The sequence below is a fragment of the Plectropomus leopardus genome, chromosome 9 (assembly GCF_008729295.1).
Source record: "Plectropomus leopardus isolate mb chromosome 9, YSFRI_Pleo_2.0, whole genome shotgun sequence".
Taxonomy (NCBI): domain Eukaryota; kingdom Metazoa; phylum Chordata; class Actinopteri; order Perciformes; family Serranidae; genus Plectropomus; species Plectropomus leopardus.
This window is the reverse complement of record NC_056471.1, coordinates 8,956,055-8,971,330: the sequence shown is the minus strand read 5'-3', so window position 1 is coordinate 8,971,330 and position 15,276 is coordinate 8,956,055. Positions and strand designations below refer to the sequence as shown.

Here is a 15,276-nt window from a genome sequence, read left to right as displayed (position 1 = left end):
TTATGTCAAGTTTTCTTTTAATTAAGACTGTGGCAGTTATTGTTCTTCTTTTAGCATGAAACAAAACAAGGAGTGAAAAAAACCCTCCAATGAATAGTGTGAGAAAAGTAAAAATCAAACATGATTAAAGAAATTATTAAATAACAAGAGCAAATCAATTTACTTGTCACCTCTCACCATTTTCAAATCCAGTGTTATCAACCCATCTAGGCCAATGTCTATTTTGCATACATATACTTATTATGATTATTTGGCATTTTGACTAAGCTTAGACAGGCTGCAGTTCACTTTTCAACTTTGTGTTAGCGGTTCATTTGTGTCTTTCACATTGGCTTCTGCTGATATTGTAAAAAAATGTATATATCTTCATAATAACTGAGGGGGGGGGGTCTTCAATGGCAAGTTGAAATGTGTTTTAATGTTAAAAATATATCTATTTATCATGTAAATACACGTAACCTGTATTGTCCATTATTTAAGTCAGTAAACACATTTTTGCTACTTGATTCATTTAAGGTACAACTATAGACATTTGCATAGTGGGAGAGCAGTTTTTGGCACTTCTGCATTGGCTTCATTTTTCAGGCTCAGGTTGCTGTTTGGGTATGACCAGCTGTTTATTGTGTCTTGTGCTTTTGCTAGTATTCCACTGTGTTTAAGCATGTCACTCATAAAGTCACATAAGTAAAATGGCATAAGTAAACACACTTGTAAATTTGCAGCCACAGGGGCCATTGTTTAGTCTAAGTTGCATAGTCTCCATTTAAGGCCCATATAAAGACATCTTTGTCACAATTTCTACCACACAAATTAAAAATAATTTTATTTTATAAATAAAATAGTATAAAAATAGCAAGGATATTTCAGAGCAAACTTTCAATGAAATGAGCTCTTTCTCCTCTGTGGTTTGCTATAGAGGACGGCATAATGCATCCATAAATTCACCAGCCATAACATCCTCCTCAGGCAGGAGGAGAAAGCTGGAAGGGAGGGAAGAGGCTCCAGGCCCAGAGAGGAACTATGAGAGTTGTGTATTGTTGAGGAATAAGTCTGGGGTCTTGAGTCTTGAAAAAGTTTTGAGTGGAGCAAGAACAATAACTCTAGCAGCACAATTATCCAGACCAGGCTGCAGCTGAGCTGAGCCCAGTGAGAAGTCCTGAATCTCCGAGTCTGCTGAGGCCAGCGTGACACCAGCGTGGCCTCCAGTCCCAGCAGTGCCAGCAGGAGCAGAGAGGCCAGGTGGTGAGCATCAAGCAGCTGCTGACTGAGCGCACTAACAGCCTCCCTCCACCAATCCCGCTCCCTCATGAGGCCCGTCTCAGTCTCAACCCCCGCCTCCTCCATCCACCAGACCAATGTCGCTCCCAGCTGAAGAAAAAAACGCAGCATCACGAGACTGTCTGCGAGAGCCAGGCGGCCCAGCAGCACAGTGGAGGGCTTGGTGGAGATGTGAGGGGAGCGAAGCAGCAACAGGGCCCGCAGGCTGAACACGCAGCCCACCAGCAGGGGGAGGCCTGCAGCATGGGGGAACAGCAGCACCATCACCAGCTTCAGCAGTAAGAACCGACGCAGCCATCCCCTGGAGGCCGAGACTCCATCTTTGAGTGAACTGGGCCAGCACCAAGAGCTCATCTCCCAGACCAACTTTAACACTTGGTTTGATCTGCAGAGAGTTCAACACGTGGAGGTTATCTCAGTGTGATGCTCCTACCTTCTCTTTAGTACTCAGCATCTCTGCTCCACCCATTCAAAGGTGTAACTACACACACACACACACACACACACACAGGTTTACTGGTTTATTTCCGCCACATAAATCTCTTTACAACTTTCTCCTTTATTATGACTAAGCCAGTGTTGTGTAAGAAGGCAGAGGCCCAGGCAAGCAAAGAAGCCATCAATGAATTCCTCAGTTTTACAGGCAGTGTTTAACATGACTGAGGCTGAATGTCCCATATCCTTCTCTAACCCATGTTTCACAGAAAAAGCATTTCTGTGGCATGTATTCAATTTTCTTTATAATAAAGGAACCTCATTAAACTCACACTATGACACTTAAGTCATAATGGAAAGTAAGCATAGCTCAGTCCATGGATAAAAAAATATTCTAAACAGTATAAAAGTGTCTTTTATATGAACCAGCACACTTTGTTACATGTACATCCCATACTCTGATACATTTAACTACATTTATTGTGTCTATTACCATATTTTAAACTCAAGCATGCTTTCATTTGCCTCAACTGGTTCCTCATCAGTTCCAGTGTAGACCTCTATGTAAATCATGATAGCTACAGGGGATATTCATGTACAAATCTTCATCATCAAAAAGTCAATTCAACTTGTGTATTTGCCTTTTAACAAAGATTTAAATCTTGTCTGTGTGAGACTCACCTGGGTTCTGGCAGGAAGTCGAACGTCATGTTTCACCTGGATCTGGGCTGGTAGCTTTCCCCCCCATGCCAGCGCCTCTCCTCAAAGAGGCTGAATGAATGTGTGAGTGTCTCTCCTCTCTTTTATCAAGCTGCTCTAACTCTACTGGTTCCCGGTCGGCAAATGTCATAATGTCTCGTCTGGAAGACGGCCAGACTTTATCTGACTCATGTTAATGGAGGATCTGTGCCTGAGGGTTTTCTGCCTATTACTGACATCAGTGTAGACCTGTATGTGTGTGTGTGCGTTTTTCCATGCACCGCGGAGCCAAAAAAGGAGCTCTGAATGGGGGAGTTGGTGCCAGGGAGTGAGCTCCCAAAATGCCTTGCATTCTGTTTAGTAAATCCTAGCGTGGAAGCTTTTATACTGACCGACATCAAACGAATATAGCTCATTAAAAGCAAAGAGGTGATGTAATAAATGATTGCTTACCTTTGTTACCCTTTGTTATTGGATGATTTATGTTGCTGTTTCAACAGGAGAGTAACAACCCACATGTGTTATCAGTATTTGGGATGCTGTTTGAGGACAGGCAGGGTGAAACACACAACAGTATCCACAGCAACTAGGGTGTGACTTCCGTGATATCAGGCTTTTGTTAACAAAGAATGTGACTCTCCTCTAAGCTGACTAATCACATTGCTTAACTCATCACTTCCATCGCTTTTCTGATGGTTGACCGGGGACAGGTGGTTTTAGTTTTTGTTGGGTGCACGTAACACACATGTGACAGTGTTTAACAGGCCAGGTGCGTGAGTAATTGTGTATCACACAACATATGAGTATTTGTGTTTGAACATCTGTCAGAAAGAAATCAACACTGCCTCCTCAAAATTAAGTCACATATATGGCCCGCCCGAGGTTCCTATCCAGGCCACTGGGTGACTCTACACACCTAACACTGATGTGAAGACTAAAAAGTGCCAGGTTTCAGGAGCAAGTTAAACAGTGAAATGAGAGTGAAATGCAGGCACTCCAAGAGTATGAGAGCGTGAAAAATGAGGAATTACATTAAAAAGCCAATCTGTAATAAAGGCTTTTTAATGTAATTCCTCCTTGTTTTTCACGTTCTCATATTCCTGGGGTGAGTGGATTTCCCTCCCGTTTTATCCTGTTGTTTCCCGTCTTCCATGAGCACCCGATACTATTTTGTGACCTACATTTAATTGTGATCCACAGAGCAAACCAGTCATCTCTCTTTGTTTCCTTATTGTGGTCATATTTAAAGATATTGAACACTGTGCAAAAAAGATAGTCCATCAGCAGCTTCAGTAAAAAGATTCAGGGTTACACCTCTGTCTTAAAACAGTATTGGTGGAGCCCTAATTCTAAAGCACTGCCTAAACATATGATTTATAAATGGTTTGTATAGGCAGGATATTACATAGGAGTGGAAACTTAATGTGAAAAAAAGATATATTGTTGGAATTCCACTCATTTTACTTAAGAAATCTCAGGCCATCATTGTCTGTTATGTAATCTCTACAAGCAGCATGCAAAGAGAATCTGTTGGCAACAGGATAGGATTACTATAGCAGAAGAAATTTGATTTCAGTTTGTGGTAAGAGAGGTATTTACAAATCACACTTGAGTGGCAGGTAAAATAATCCATGTGGAGAGGTGGCCAAAATGCCAAAATGCAGTCTCAGAATCCATTGGCTATTGTCTGATCATGATTAAGCTCTGTTTTATCTCATTAAAAAATGTATCTGCATTCATTTACAAATATCAGTTAATAAATTAGACAAAATGACCTCCGCACTGAAGAGGAAGTCTTGGCATGGATATTATATTGAATCTCTCAAAATAATAGCCGCTACCCCCAGAGGCTTATTGTTGTCACACCTAAAGCTGATGGGTTCCAAGAGTTTCTGCTTTGTAAAAGGACAGGTGTTTGTACTTCTTTGCTCGAAAAGAAATGAAGCATTTGAAGGTGCTGTTATTTATAACTTATTGTGCAATAGTTTTATTGGTCCAACTCACTTGAGATAAGATTGGGGGATTTGTGGCAAGGATCTAAATTCAGTCTGACACTCCTGTTTTGTATATTTAAATAGTACTAGTACTTGTAACTGTCCAGGGTGTACCCCGCCTTCCGCCCGATGACAGCTGGGATTGGCTCCAGCCCCCCCGCGACCCTTACGAGGACAAGCGGTTACAGAAAATGACTGACTGACTAGTACTTGTAATGGATAGCTGTAAGGGGTTCAAATTTCTAAACTGGGAATAGATGAGTGTATATGTACTCTGTCCTACATGTTTATAAGCCTGGTCATGCAGATTTACCATCACACCTTAACATGTTAGGGCTCAGTGTTTTTTACCCTTGTCTTTTTTCTTGTTTTTTCCCTTTCCCTCATGTGGGTGTGTCTGATCATTGGAGGTTCCTCCCCTGTGTGTGTGTGTGTGTGTGTGTGTGTGTGTTGTTTGGCTGGCATGCTGATTATTGACACACCTGCAGTTCATCACTCACCTGCTGATGATCAAGCCACCTACACTGCTGCAGGATAAAAGGAGCGGCTAGTTCCTCCACTCTCCACCAGATTGTCCATTACTCACCAGTGATCCCTGGATTCCTGTCACCAGCCACTTCTAGCCTAACCTGTTTGCCATCGGGTCTGTCCTCTTGTCCCCGGCTCTGTGATCATCCATTGTCCTCAAAACCTGAAAAAGAAAAACAACCAGAAACCCTAAAACCACTTACTTGGATTTCCCTTTCCCACTTGGAAACCATGCAACACAGAAAACCCCTCTGAAAACCCAGAACCCAGCCAAGCCTCTGTCCCCCTCCAGACACACAGAGGCTAAGTCAGTTCTTATTTTGTTAAATAACCCTTTGTTGCAGCTATCAAAACTTAAACTTTGTGCTCATATACAAAGCATTTTCAATAGTTCTCTGTGTTTGTGTAAAACATTGACACCATATTTATGAGGATAGTGTAGACAGATAATGAGATAACCTTCCCTGATTAGAGAATCTGCCCTTTATTTAATGTAGATACGCCCATAATGCCTCAAATTACTACTGAATTGACTCACAGCTGATGCAACTTTTTAAAGACTCAACAATTGCCTTATGACTCACATCCTGAAGACGATCACAGACAGCTTCCAGTAAAATTAACCTGCAATTAACTTAAACTGTAAAGTCCTTATAAAACTGCGGGCACCTCATTGAGTGCTCATCATCAGATAAACAGCACTGGGAAGCTTTCTGAAGATGTACTCTCAGGGGAGAGAAGTGCATATCTCTTTGTTCCCTTTTACACACTGTCAAATGGATTTATCTGTTTGTTTATACATACTGAACTATTTCTGTGCCGCCCATACTGGACAGGTTTGGGAGATTATCTAAACAAGGCCTCGAGCCATTCTTTTGGTGAATGCTCATAAAACCAAATTTAGCAGTTAAGGATGTACAGAGCATGCCAGAATGTGGTTTTAATTCTTCGTTATGTTTCTGTTAAATGAACCAATTAAGTGCTATTATTTTACATAATATTACATTTTAACATATGCAGTACGTGGTTCTTGAACAGTCAGATGTACCGCTGTTTCCACTGACATGAAGCCTCAAGGATGTTTAAATCAATATCTGTATATTAGACACTTTGAACTCCTGCCAAACGATGTCAGCAACTAGGAAACCACAAAAGTTTAGAAGTTGTTTGTTCCTCTCCAATGGTCTGGCAGGGTCCTATCTCTGAGCCCTACTTTGTGAAACACTTCACCGAAGTGCTGAGATGAACTGTAAGTTTCAAAGAAAGTGACCTACATGCACATCCTTGTCTGCAGGGTATTATCAGCACTATCAGAACAACAAAAAGGGCCATTTGAATCACAATAGATCTCAGTGTAAGTAGACCACCCAGGTATTTATAGTGTTTGACTTTAATAAGCCTGCTTTTATTCACATGACTCCATAAATCTGTCTCTTGAATAGTGATAAATAGAATAAATCAAACTCTTTGCAAGTAGGCAAAGAGTGCTGGGGAGCTTAACAACTTCCTAGCAGTGTAAATATACAAATTATGAAATTAATCACACCGTGATAATTGATGCGTGTTGACGTAAGGGGAACAGCTGCTCTCGCTTCCATGAAAGGAGCACTGCTGCAGCAAAGGCAGAGGAGATGCTGGGCCCCTCAAATATGCAGGGTATCTGTATCTAATAAACAGAAGTTAAAAAGCATTCAAACCTCAATGATAGCATTTGGCACTTTGTCAATTCCTTCGAAAACTACTCATGTAAGTGTTTTCTGATGTACCACCTCCTTACTAGTTAAAGAAAACAGCACTTCAGAAACAGTTAGTGACTAACATGTGTAACCTAAACAGTTGATGCAGATATTTCTCTCAGGAGTCAGAGCCCAAAAGCAGACCTAAAAGAAGAGTGAATATTGGGCTAACATTCATCTAGTGCACATAAACTCCAAATGGATGCAAATGTTACTCCATATTTGTTATATTATTTGTTTTTATTTATTTATTTTAGTTAAGAGGCAACAGTTTAACATATCAACTAAAAAGGTTATTAGATGTTAATGTTCAATTTACAGTGTGTTTCCACTGCCCCCAAGTTGACCACTTCTGACCAGTTTACTCAGTTCTAACATCTGTACTCATCTTGTCACAGCCGACCGCCTAACCGACCAGAAGAAGTCCTCAATTTAACAAGGACATAATCCCTCACCCTCTTCCCACCCACACAATCAATAATGGCTGCATTCCTTGTAAGTGTGCACATGCGTCTTTTATTGTTCTTGCTTGCTACCAGCACCCTTTCAAATTTTTAATTTGTAATTTTGTAATGTATTTATTTAAAAAGGGACAATGTATATTAATCCACATTTAAACAAATGGAAATGCACCCGAATTAGCTGGGTAGCTAATTTTCATTGGTAGTAAAGAGGCATCCTGAAGTCTAAACAACAACAACAACAACAACAACAACAACAACAAAAAACCCAATATGTTGAAATGTTATTGAATCAGGGTTGTTAGTAGTTATCAGCCTCATAGATACGGATACAGCCACACCAAGACATGAACAGTAGTTTCCTGACTGTTGGTTTAAACTATCCATCACCATGACCTCTCTGCATGCACACTTTGACACTTTTTAAACTACTCCGTCCTACTTCCTGTTTTGTTACTGTCAGAATTACTACAACCACAACTGATAATTACTGGGCTGATAATGATGACCTGAATCTACTAGTAGGTGTAGCAGGCCCCTTCTCTGTGAGGCTGATAAGTACTGATAACACCCACACAATCTAGTGATAACAAGTGTGTGCTTCCTGGCACCCCCAGCTGGTTGATTTGCTTTAACTGTGTAACCATGGTATCAAACAAAAAAACAGCATCAAATGCCTTGAAAATGATCTGATGATGCTTGATGTTAACAGATGTAGTCTTAAAACTGCTCACAGATTTATTGGGGGTGTCTCAATATTTTCAAAAGCAAGCATCTTCAGTACAGCTGCAGAGAGCAGCTGACAGTGTTGCCAAGCCAAAGTAAACATTCAAGCCCTTAGGCTAACATGAGCTAACAGACTACTGTTGACAGATATTAAAGTAATAATTAAAATCCCACCTCCAGTATTTACCGAAGAATTTACAACCCCTGTTGACAGTATTTTTTTCCCATCCATTTTCAGACTTGTTTAGCCTTCTGCTTCTGTTAAAGCATTGTTAGCATAACAGCAAATTGTTCATAAATGCATAAAGAGAGCTGCATTCAGCGTTCATTCCCATGAAAGTTCCTCGGTAGTGCATGAAATTAAAAAGTTTGACTTTCCTGGTACAAAATGAACTGAATCTTCTACATTGTTGACCCACTGAGCAAGCGCAAAAGAGACTTCCACTGGCCGAGGGGTTAACCTCTGGTTTGACCGTTTGCTAACTTGAAGGGATAAAATGAATTAATCGTGCCGCTCCTCTTGACTTTTAAAAGGTTATTGAAGATTTCGAGATTTGTCACTTTCATCATACAAGTCTCTGGTAAAAAGTCTTTTTGGGGCCAATGGCATCACATGACAGACCCAGAAGTTGTAATTCCACAGTTTGGCCATGACAGAAATTGGCTTCAAAGACCTCTGCGCTCTCTGGGGGCCTGAAGTTGTCGCACCAAGTTAGTCTCTGCTTAGTTTACATGTGTCAGTTACTATAAACTCCACAGCAGAGTAAATCCACTAACAAATAATGTCTGGGATGATGCATTAAATCTATTAAGCATTTCACCTTCCCACCCACATTACTGGATTTTGCAGATCACTTCAAGTACGATCCACTGAGCAACCAGCTCCCAAAACTGCACCCTATATCATAATAAGCTGCATATGTGCAATAAGTACTGATTAACTTGTTAATGAGTGCAGTTTTCTTGGCATGTTTGATGCACTAAGTGCCCTGGTTGTGAGTGTCTCTTGCCAACAATAAGACCTCAATCACTGTGTAATCAATAACAATTAAGCCATACAGAGTACAGTTATATACAGAAGATGTACTAAGTATGTGTGTGGACAAGAGAAATAAAAGCATTGTGGTTCCGGGCCATTTTAGAGATCTTAAGATTGCACCACTCAGAAATAACAGATGCACTTCCACCATCTCTCAGAGGGGTTAAACATTTCTGCCCCTGCCATTACTATTACACTAAATGCATTGTGGAGCTAATAGAGTAATAGTCCTGGACATGCAGGGTCAGTGGTGTTGATGCAGATGACTCCTGAGTGCAAGTGGGGTTGAATGTTTTTCTTTGCTGGTGCCAATAACCGCTAAATGAGTTACAGATGAAATATCCTGCCCTTCTACTACACAGGCCTTTCAGCTGCAAGAATGAGTTTGCCCATTTCCACTGCAGTATCCGCAGTCCATTTACTAACTGTAAATCACAATCATTAGCAAAATACATAGGAAATGCTGTTGAATAAACAAAAGTCTCCCATCATTTGTCAAGAGGGATGGTTGACCCGTGTGTCATTATATCTCTTCGCTCACCTCGGGTTACAGATCTTGTTCTTGACTTGTATCTGCAGAACAGCTGAATGACAAATTTATCAACATGAATAAAGAGTTCCTCCATGTAAACACTTGTTTAAAGCTACAAGATTGTTGGCGAGCAGTCCTTTGGTTCCAGAATAAACATGCAGAACAGGTCAGGCATGCTGATACAAGCAGATGAAGCCAAAATAAGACAAGATAAATAATGAAAAGAAGGAGGGTGTTAACTTACATCCTGTGATGAAAAAACAACAGATTAAGAACGTTCAGGACAGAGACAAGCCTGTAGGTGTGTGCTAAACAAAGTGTAAGAGTGTGACTAAGGTGAATTTACAGAACTGGATCAATGATGTGCAGGAAAACCAAAAACAGTAGTGGAAGAAGTATTTAGATCCTTCACTAAGGGACACTTAATCCTTCAGTTTATCCCAAACATTCAAAATCACCAAATTTAGAGACACATGGTTGTCTTTAAACAGGAAGAGTAGGAAAAATGTAATCAGTAAACTGTCAGATAAATTTAGTGGTATAAAAAGCAGAATATTTGCATAAAATGGAGATATTATGTAAAGTACAAGTACCTTCAATATGTACTGAAGTGCAGTACTTGAGTTAACAACAAGAGCACAACTTTCTGTACTAATGAACCTCTTTTTCCCTGCTCTGCTTTTTCTTTTTTTTTTTTTTTTTACATGGCTGCGTGGTTGATGACCTCATTAGACTTTATGCTGTTTGTGCTGCACAGAGACAGACCAGATGTACTTTGAAAATCTTCCCAAGAAGTGAGACTGTGAGGAAGCAGCCACCTGCTGCAGGGCCCTCCCACCACTGCTGCGACATCCGGCAGACAAGACAGAGAGCCGGAGGAGACACACACTGCAAATCAACCAGGAGAGAAGATCAACAGACTGGCAGCAACGTTCTGACACCAGACAGGAACACAGCGGTAAGATGGAAAACTTTGAGGACAGATTTGATCACAGTTAAAGTTTTTCTTTTGCTAGAGAGTTATGTTTGATTGATGTTTTCACTTTTGTTGAGGGGAAGTAACTGACAGATAATTACAGTTACTGCATGCAGCTATTATGTAACATATGTTGCATCCAGTGTTTGAGCACATTTGAACAGTTTTGAATAGACAATCTGTCAGGGAGCATGCTTCATATAACTCTCTAAATCAAAAGACTTGTTTGTCTTTTGATTTAGGCGACAATGTAAATAGTCAGCCAGCATGAATGAATTAATCTACAATTTGATATGGTCCATACATATTACTGACTACACAAAGAGCTGCACAGATCATTTACAGTAATGTGCATTACACTCTAATCGACTGGATGCATTTTACATTATTAATGACAGCGAGAAAAAGCTTTTTTTAAAATTGCCTTTTGTATTTTCAATTAAAGATGCCAGTTTATGCAACAAGTATGCGAGTTACTTTATCATTCATCGCTTGATGGACAGATATACAGATGGAAAAATAACAGTTCGACATCAGCATGCTGTGGTCTCCTTCAGTACATTAAAAAATCAACAGAATGTAACCCATCTAGGGGATTTTCACACACTCAGCTGCAACTCTGCACTTCTCAGAGAAAAAACAAAAAAACTAATTGACCTTTTTTACCCACATAAAAACAAGATCACATAACAGGATAAAGCTCTAAAATGCTTATCTCCTTTCTAAGTTCCCTCCAGAGTCTGTACAGCAGCAGAATACTCTATCTTTGAAACAATCTGCCACATCACAGACGTCACACTCTGCAGGCTTTTGTTTTGTTTTCTCTTGCACGCATATTCTTTTCTCCATTTAATCTCTTTTGCAGACACCCTCATGTTATCTTTGCCTGTCTCTCTGCAGCTGGCTTAAAATGGGGACAAATTTGACAGACAGTGTGGAGACCAACTCTACCTGTCCATCCATTGATGACTTCCGTAACCAGGTTTACTCCACATCCTACTCCTTCATCACCGTGCTAGGCCTGGTGGGGAACGGCTTCGCCCTGGTGGTGCTGATCAAAACATACCGACAGAGCTCACCCTTTCATGTCTACATGCTGAACCTGGCCGTGTCCGATCTGCTGTGTGTTATGACACTGCCACTCAGAGTTCTCTACTATGTCAACAAGGGCGATTGGAAGCAGGGGGATTTCCTGTGTCGCATCAGCTCCTACGCCCTATATGTAAACCTCTACTGCAGTATCTACTTCATGGCTGCCATGTCTATCACGCGTTTTTTGGCCATTGTATTCCCTGTGCAGAACCTGCGGCTGGTGACAGAGGGCCGTGCTCGCCTGGTGTGTGTGGCTGTCTGGGTGTTTATCTGTCTTTCATCATCACCCTTTCTGATGACTGGCCAGAATTTTGACCCTGAGACTAATAAAACCAAGTGCTTTGAGCCTCCCACCCGCAAAGGTGTGCAGAAACTAATTGTGCTAAACTATTTGTCCCTAGTGGTGGGCTTTGCTCTGCCCTTCCTGGTCATCCTGCTCTGCTATGCTGGCATAGTCCGCGCCCTGCTGTCCCGCACCAATGCTGCCCGACGCCAGCGGGACACAGGCACCAAAGCCATCCGAATGATTGTCATTGTCCTGCTGACCTTCCTAGTCAGCTTCATGCCGTACCACGTGCAGCGCACCATCCACCTGAACTTCCTGTCCCGGAATGACACCACCTGCTCAGAGGTAGTAGCTATGCAGAAGTCTGTTGTGGTAACACTGTGCCTGGCTGCTTCCAACTCATGCTTTGATCCACTGCTTTATTTTTTCTCTGGGGAGGGTTTCCGTAGTCGCTTGACCTCCCTGCGCCACTCAATGAGGGGCAGCACTGTGCAGCATGTAGCCAGGATGAAGCCTGTTGCAAGCTCAGAGTCTGGGGAGAACCACCAGCTGAAGGCTACTTAGTTCATGGCAGGCAGGAGGGCCATCAAACACACAACTTAGGATGTATTTAAAGAGCTCAGGATGGCATGTGCCCTCGTTAACAAACAGGGAGGGAGTTTTGAGAAACATAAGAATATAAACTGCAACATTTTTTTAAAACTGTTTAGGGCTGGTTTACTGATGTTGAGTATTTAAACATTTAAAGTCCAGTGTGTAAGGGTTTAGGGGACTTTATAGGCAAAAATGGAGTATAATAATCCTAATTATGTTTTCATTATATTCATTCATTCATTATATGTACATAAAGTGCTGGTCTTCTTCAATGGATCATGTTGCTCCACCATGTCTCTGCTGCTTTTGCAGTTCTTTCAGCAATCCTGATGCCAAAAGCCACCCTTCATATCTAAATGATACGCTGCTGGACGGCTGTAGGCTTAAACACAGTCAGTAATGATGTAATATAAGGAGAGCCAGGGTTCCTATAGTGTGGGTGGGTGAGGCAGTGGATGGGTCCAACAAACCTCAGACTTTAATGTCCAATGGTTGCTTCCTGTGTGAATGTGATGTTTTTTATTTACACCTAACCATGTGCCCTTTTGCCTAAACTTAACCATCCGTGTCCTCCGTGTCCTTGTTGCTTAATGTAAATGTGCCTTAATTGATGTCCTGGCATTGGCTGATATGTGCTTGAGTTGTCTAAACATAACCACATGCAACAGTATCCCACCACGTGCATTTGTTGACATCATGGTAACCCCATCACCGTAGCAACATCCCGTAACGTCAACAGCAGACAGAGAAGGATGCCCAAAATGAAATGAGTAGATACGAAAGTCCACAGCAAAGTGGCAACATGTTACAAGTTAGAATGAGAGCATGCTGAGAAATCAAACACTGACTCTAGAGAAAGTCTTTTGCAGTTTTACATTTAAGTGGCAGCTTGAAGGGCACTGTAGGCCCCCTCTCGCTTGGAAAGGTAGTAGTGAGCAAAGATATTCAGTTGGTTGCAATCTGCAACCTCACCACTAGATGCCACTAAATCGTACACACTGGTCCTTAAAGTTACAAGTCTCAGGAGATTGTTTTCCATTAAAATTGATATTTATTATCCATAAGAATGCACAGTGTTCAATATTTAAGTTATATTACTCTGCATTATTATTATTATGACAGCAAACAGCCCCCAATTGTGTCTCAAAAGTTACTCAAACTGTGGTGATACAAACATAAATACACAGTAATTAATGTATGAATGTATTGTAGATAATGTTGTAATATGTCTTTTTATTGAGTCTTGTACCGCACAACCTGCATGAATGTTAATGTCTGTAAACTACTGCATACCATTACTTTTCTCACTGTACTTCTTTTCTCTATTCTTTAATCAGTGTTTGTTGTTGTTGTTGTTTCAAGCATTTTGTTACCTTAATATTTTGTTAATGTTTGAATGGACACAACTTTTTTTTATTGTGAGTTATTGTGATTTTCCTTGCTTCTTATGAAAAAAACTGAAATCAATTTGTATTTGTATTTTTGGTTTTTGAGCTATTGAGCTATTGAGTTATCTAATATCTATGTGCATCTTGTTGTAAATAATTGTGACGATGCAAAGTACACTTAAATGCTTTCTTGCTAAGAGTTAGATAAGAACATCGATACCACTCTCATATCTGTAAATACAGAAAAACAGCTGGCTGATGGTTAGCTTAGCTTAGCAAAGACTAAGGGGAAACAGCTAACCTGGCTCCATCCAAAAGTTAAAAAAAAAAAAAATTTACAAGCACATGTAAAGCTCTAATTAACATGTTGTATACCATTTCTTTAAACCTACAACTTGTGTTTATTTTTCCAGTCTTTAAATGCTGCTATATTCCTGTTGTATGCAAACTGTATTTCATGTTATGTATGATGACTGCATCAATATATCATCCAATGTGTATGATCACATGCAGTGGTTGAACAGGTATTCAGATCCTTTACTAAAAGGTACTAATACCACACTGTGTAAAACTAAAATGTTTTCTGTCAGTGTTTTACCATGTTTTCTTTTTGTATTAATATTACTGATGTTGGTGTCCTTGATATCTTGTTGGGTAGTTAAATCAACAGCTATGCATCATACACTATAAGATCATCAAATGTTTGTAGCATGGCTGTTCTGTGAGAGACACGTTTCTCCAAGAAGTTGACTTTTTGTGGTGTCAGAAAAACATCTCTTTTTCAGCTTTTTGGTGGTGCATTTTCCAGCTGATCCAAAAGTTTTTTTAAACAAGTTTAATTATGTCAAGAAGTAGGGGAATTTTCACAGCAAAGGAACACTTTGTTTGACCAAATCTGGGGATACACAGTTTTCATTGGACAGGAAGGGTGCGAAAAAATGTTATCTGTAAACAGACAAATGTAGAAGAGTAAAAAGTATGGTATTTCCTCTGAGATGTAGTTGAGTAGAAGTATAAAGTTATATAAAGCTGAGATACTCAGGTAAAGTACAATCACTTCAAATTGTCCACGCTGACTGCATGAAGAGTTACAATGTTTGTCCACTGGGTGTCGCACCAGCACACATATTGTTTGAGCCCATCTCTGGGCGACTGCTTTGAGATCGGACAGGAAAACAATGAGCTGCAGAATTTCAAGAGTTGTGTTGCATGGTTACAAATGGAATTTTTGCAAAATATATAAGTCTTGTCTATATAGTACATAAATTTATTAACTGAAGCTATCAAACATGTTATATTTATAGGAATGGTAAGTCAAGTCAAGTCAAGTCAAGTCAAATTTATTTATGAACTGCAGCCAGAAACAAGAGACAGACCAGGGCAAGTAGCTAAAATAAAAAATAGTACAATACAATGAAACTAATAAAATAAAACTAACTAAATAAAATAAACAAGACACCATATATTTAAATGCACAGAGCTCACAGGCACATCAGGAGAATTCAGACTTTA

The 15,276-nt window shown here is 40.3% G+C and overlaps 2 protein-coding genes across 2 annotated transcripts; one reads left to right on the top strand and one right to left on the bottom strand.

Annotated features, from left to right (window-relative positions):
• LOC121948304 lies at window positions 1-2,537 on the bottom strand. Its single transcript, XM_042493669.1, has 2 exons — window positions 2,395-2,537; window positions 1-1,663 (listed from the first exon to the last, which is right to left on the bottom strand). The coding sequence occupies exons 1-2, from the start codon at window positions 2,421-2,423 to the stop codon at window positions 877-879; spliced, it is 816 nt and encodes a 271-aa protein (XP_042349603.1). The 5' UTR covers window positions 2,424-2,537; the 3' UTR covers window positions 1-876.
• Window positions 2,538-10,298: 7,761 nt separating this feature from the next.
• cysltr1 (cysteinyl leukotriene receptor 1) lies at window positions 10,299-13,700 on the top strand. Its single transcript, XM_042493578.1, has 2 exons — window positions 10,299-10,386; window positions 11,305-13,700. Exon 2 carries the CDS (start codon window positions 11,315-11,317, stop codon window positions 12,344-12,346), a length of 1,032 nt encoding a protein of 343 aa, XP_042349512.1. The 5' UTR covers window positions 10,299-10,386; window positions 11,305-11,314; the 3' UTR covers window positions 12,347-13,700.
• The last annotated feature ends 1,576 nt before the right edge of the window (window positions 13,701-15,276 follow it).

What these genes read in the sequence shown, in the direction of transcription:
- LOC121948304 (XM_042493669.1), bottom strand. Translation starts at nt 2,423, where the DNA reads ATGACGTTCGACTTCCTGCCAGAACCCAG. An exon ending in GACTTCCTGCCAGAACCCAG is followed by an intron (nt 1,664 to 2,394) that starts GTGAGTCTCACA and finishes AACTCTCTGCAG; the next exon opens with ATCAAACCAAGTGTTAAAGT.
- cysltr1 (XM_042493578.1), top strand. Translation starts at nt 11,315, where the DNA reads ATGGGGACAAATTTGACAGACAGTGTGGAGACCAACTCTACCTGTCCA.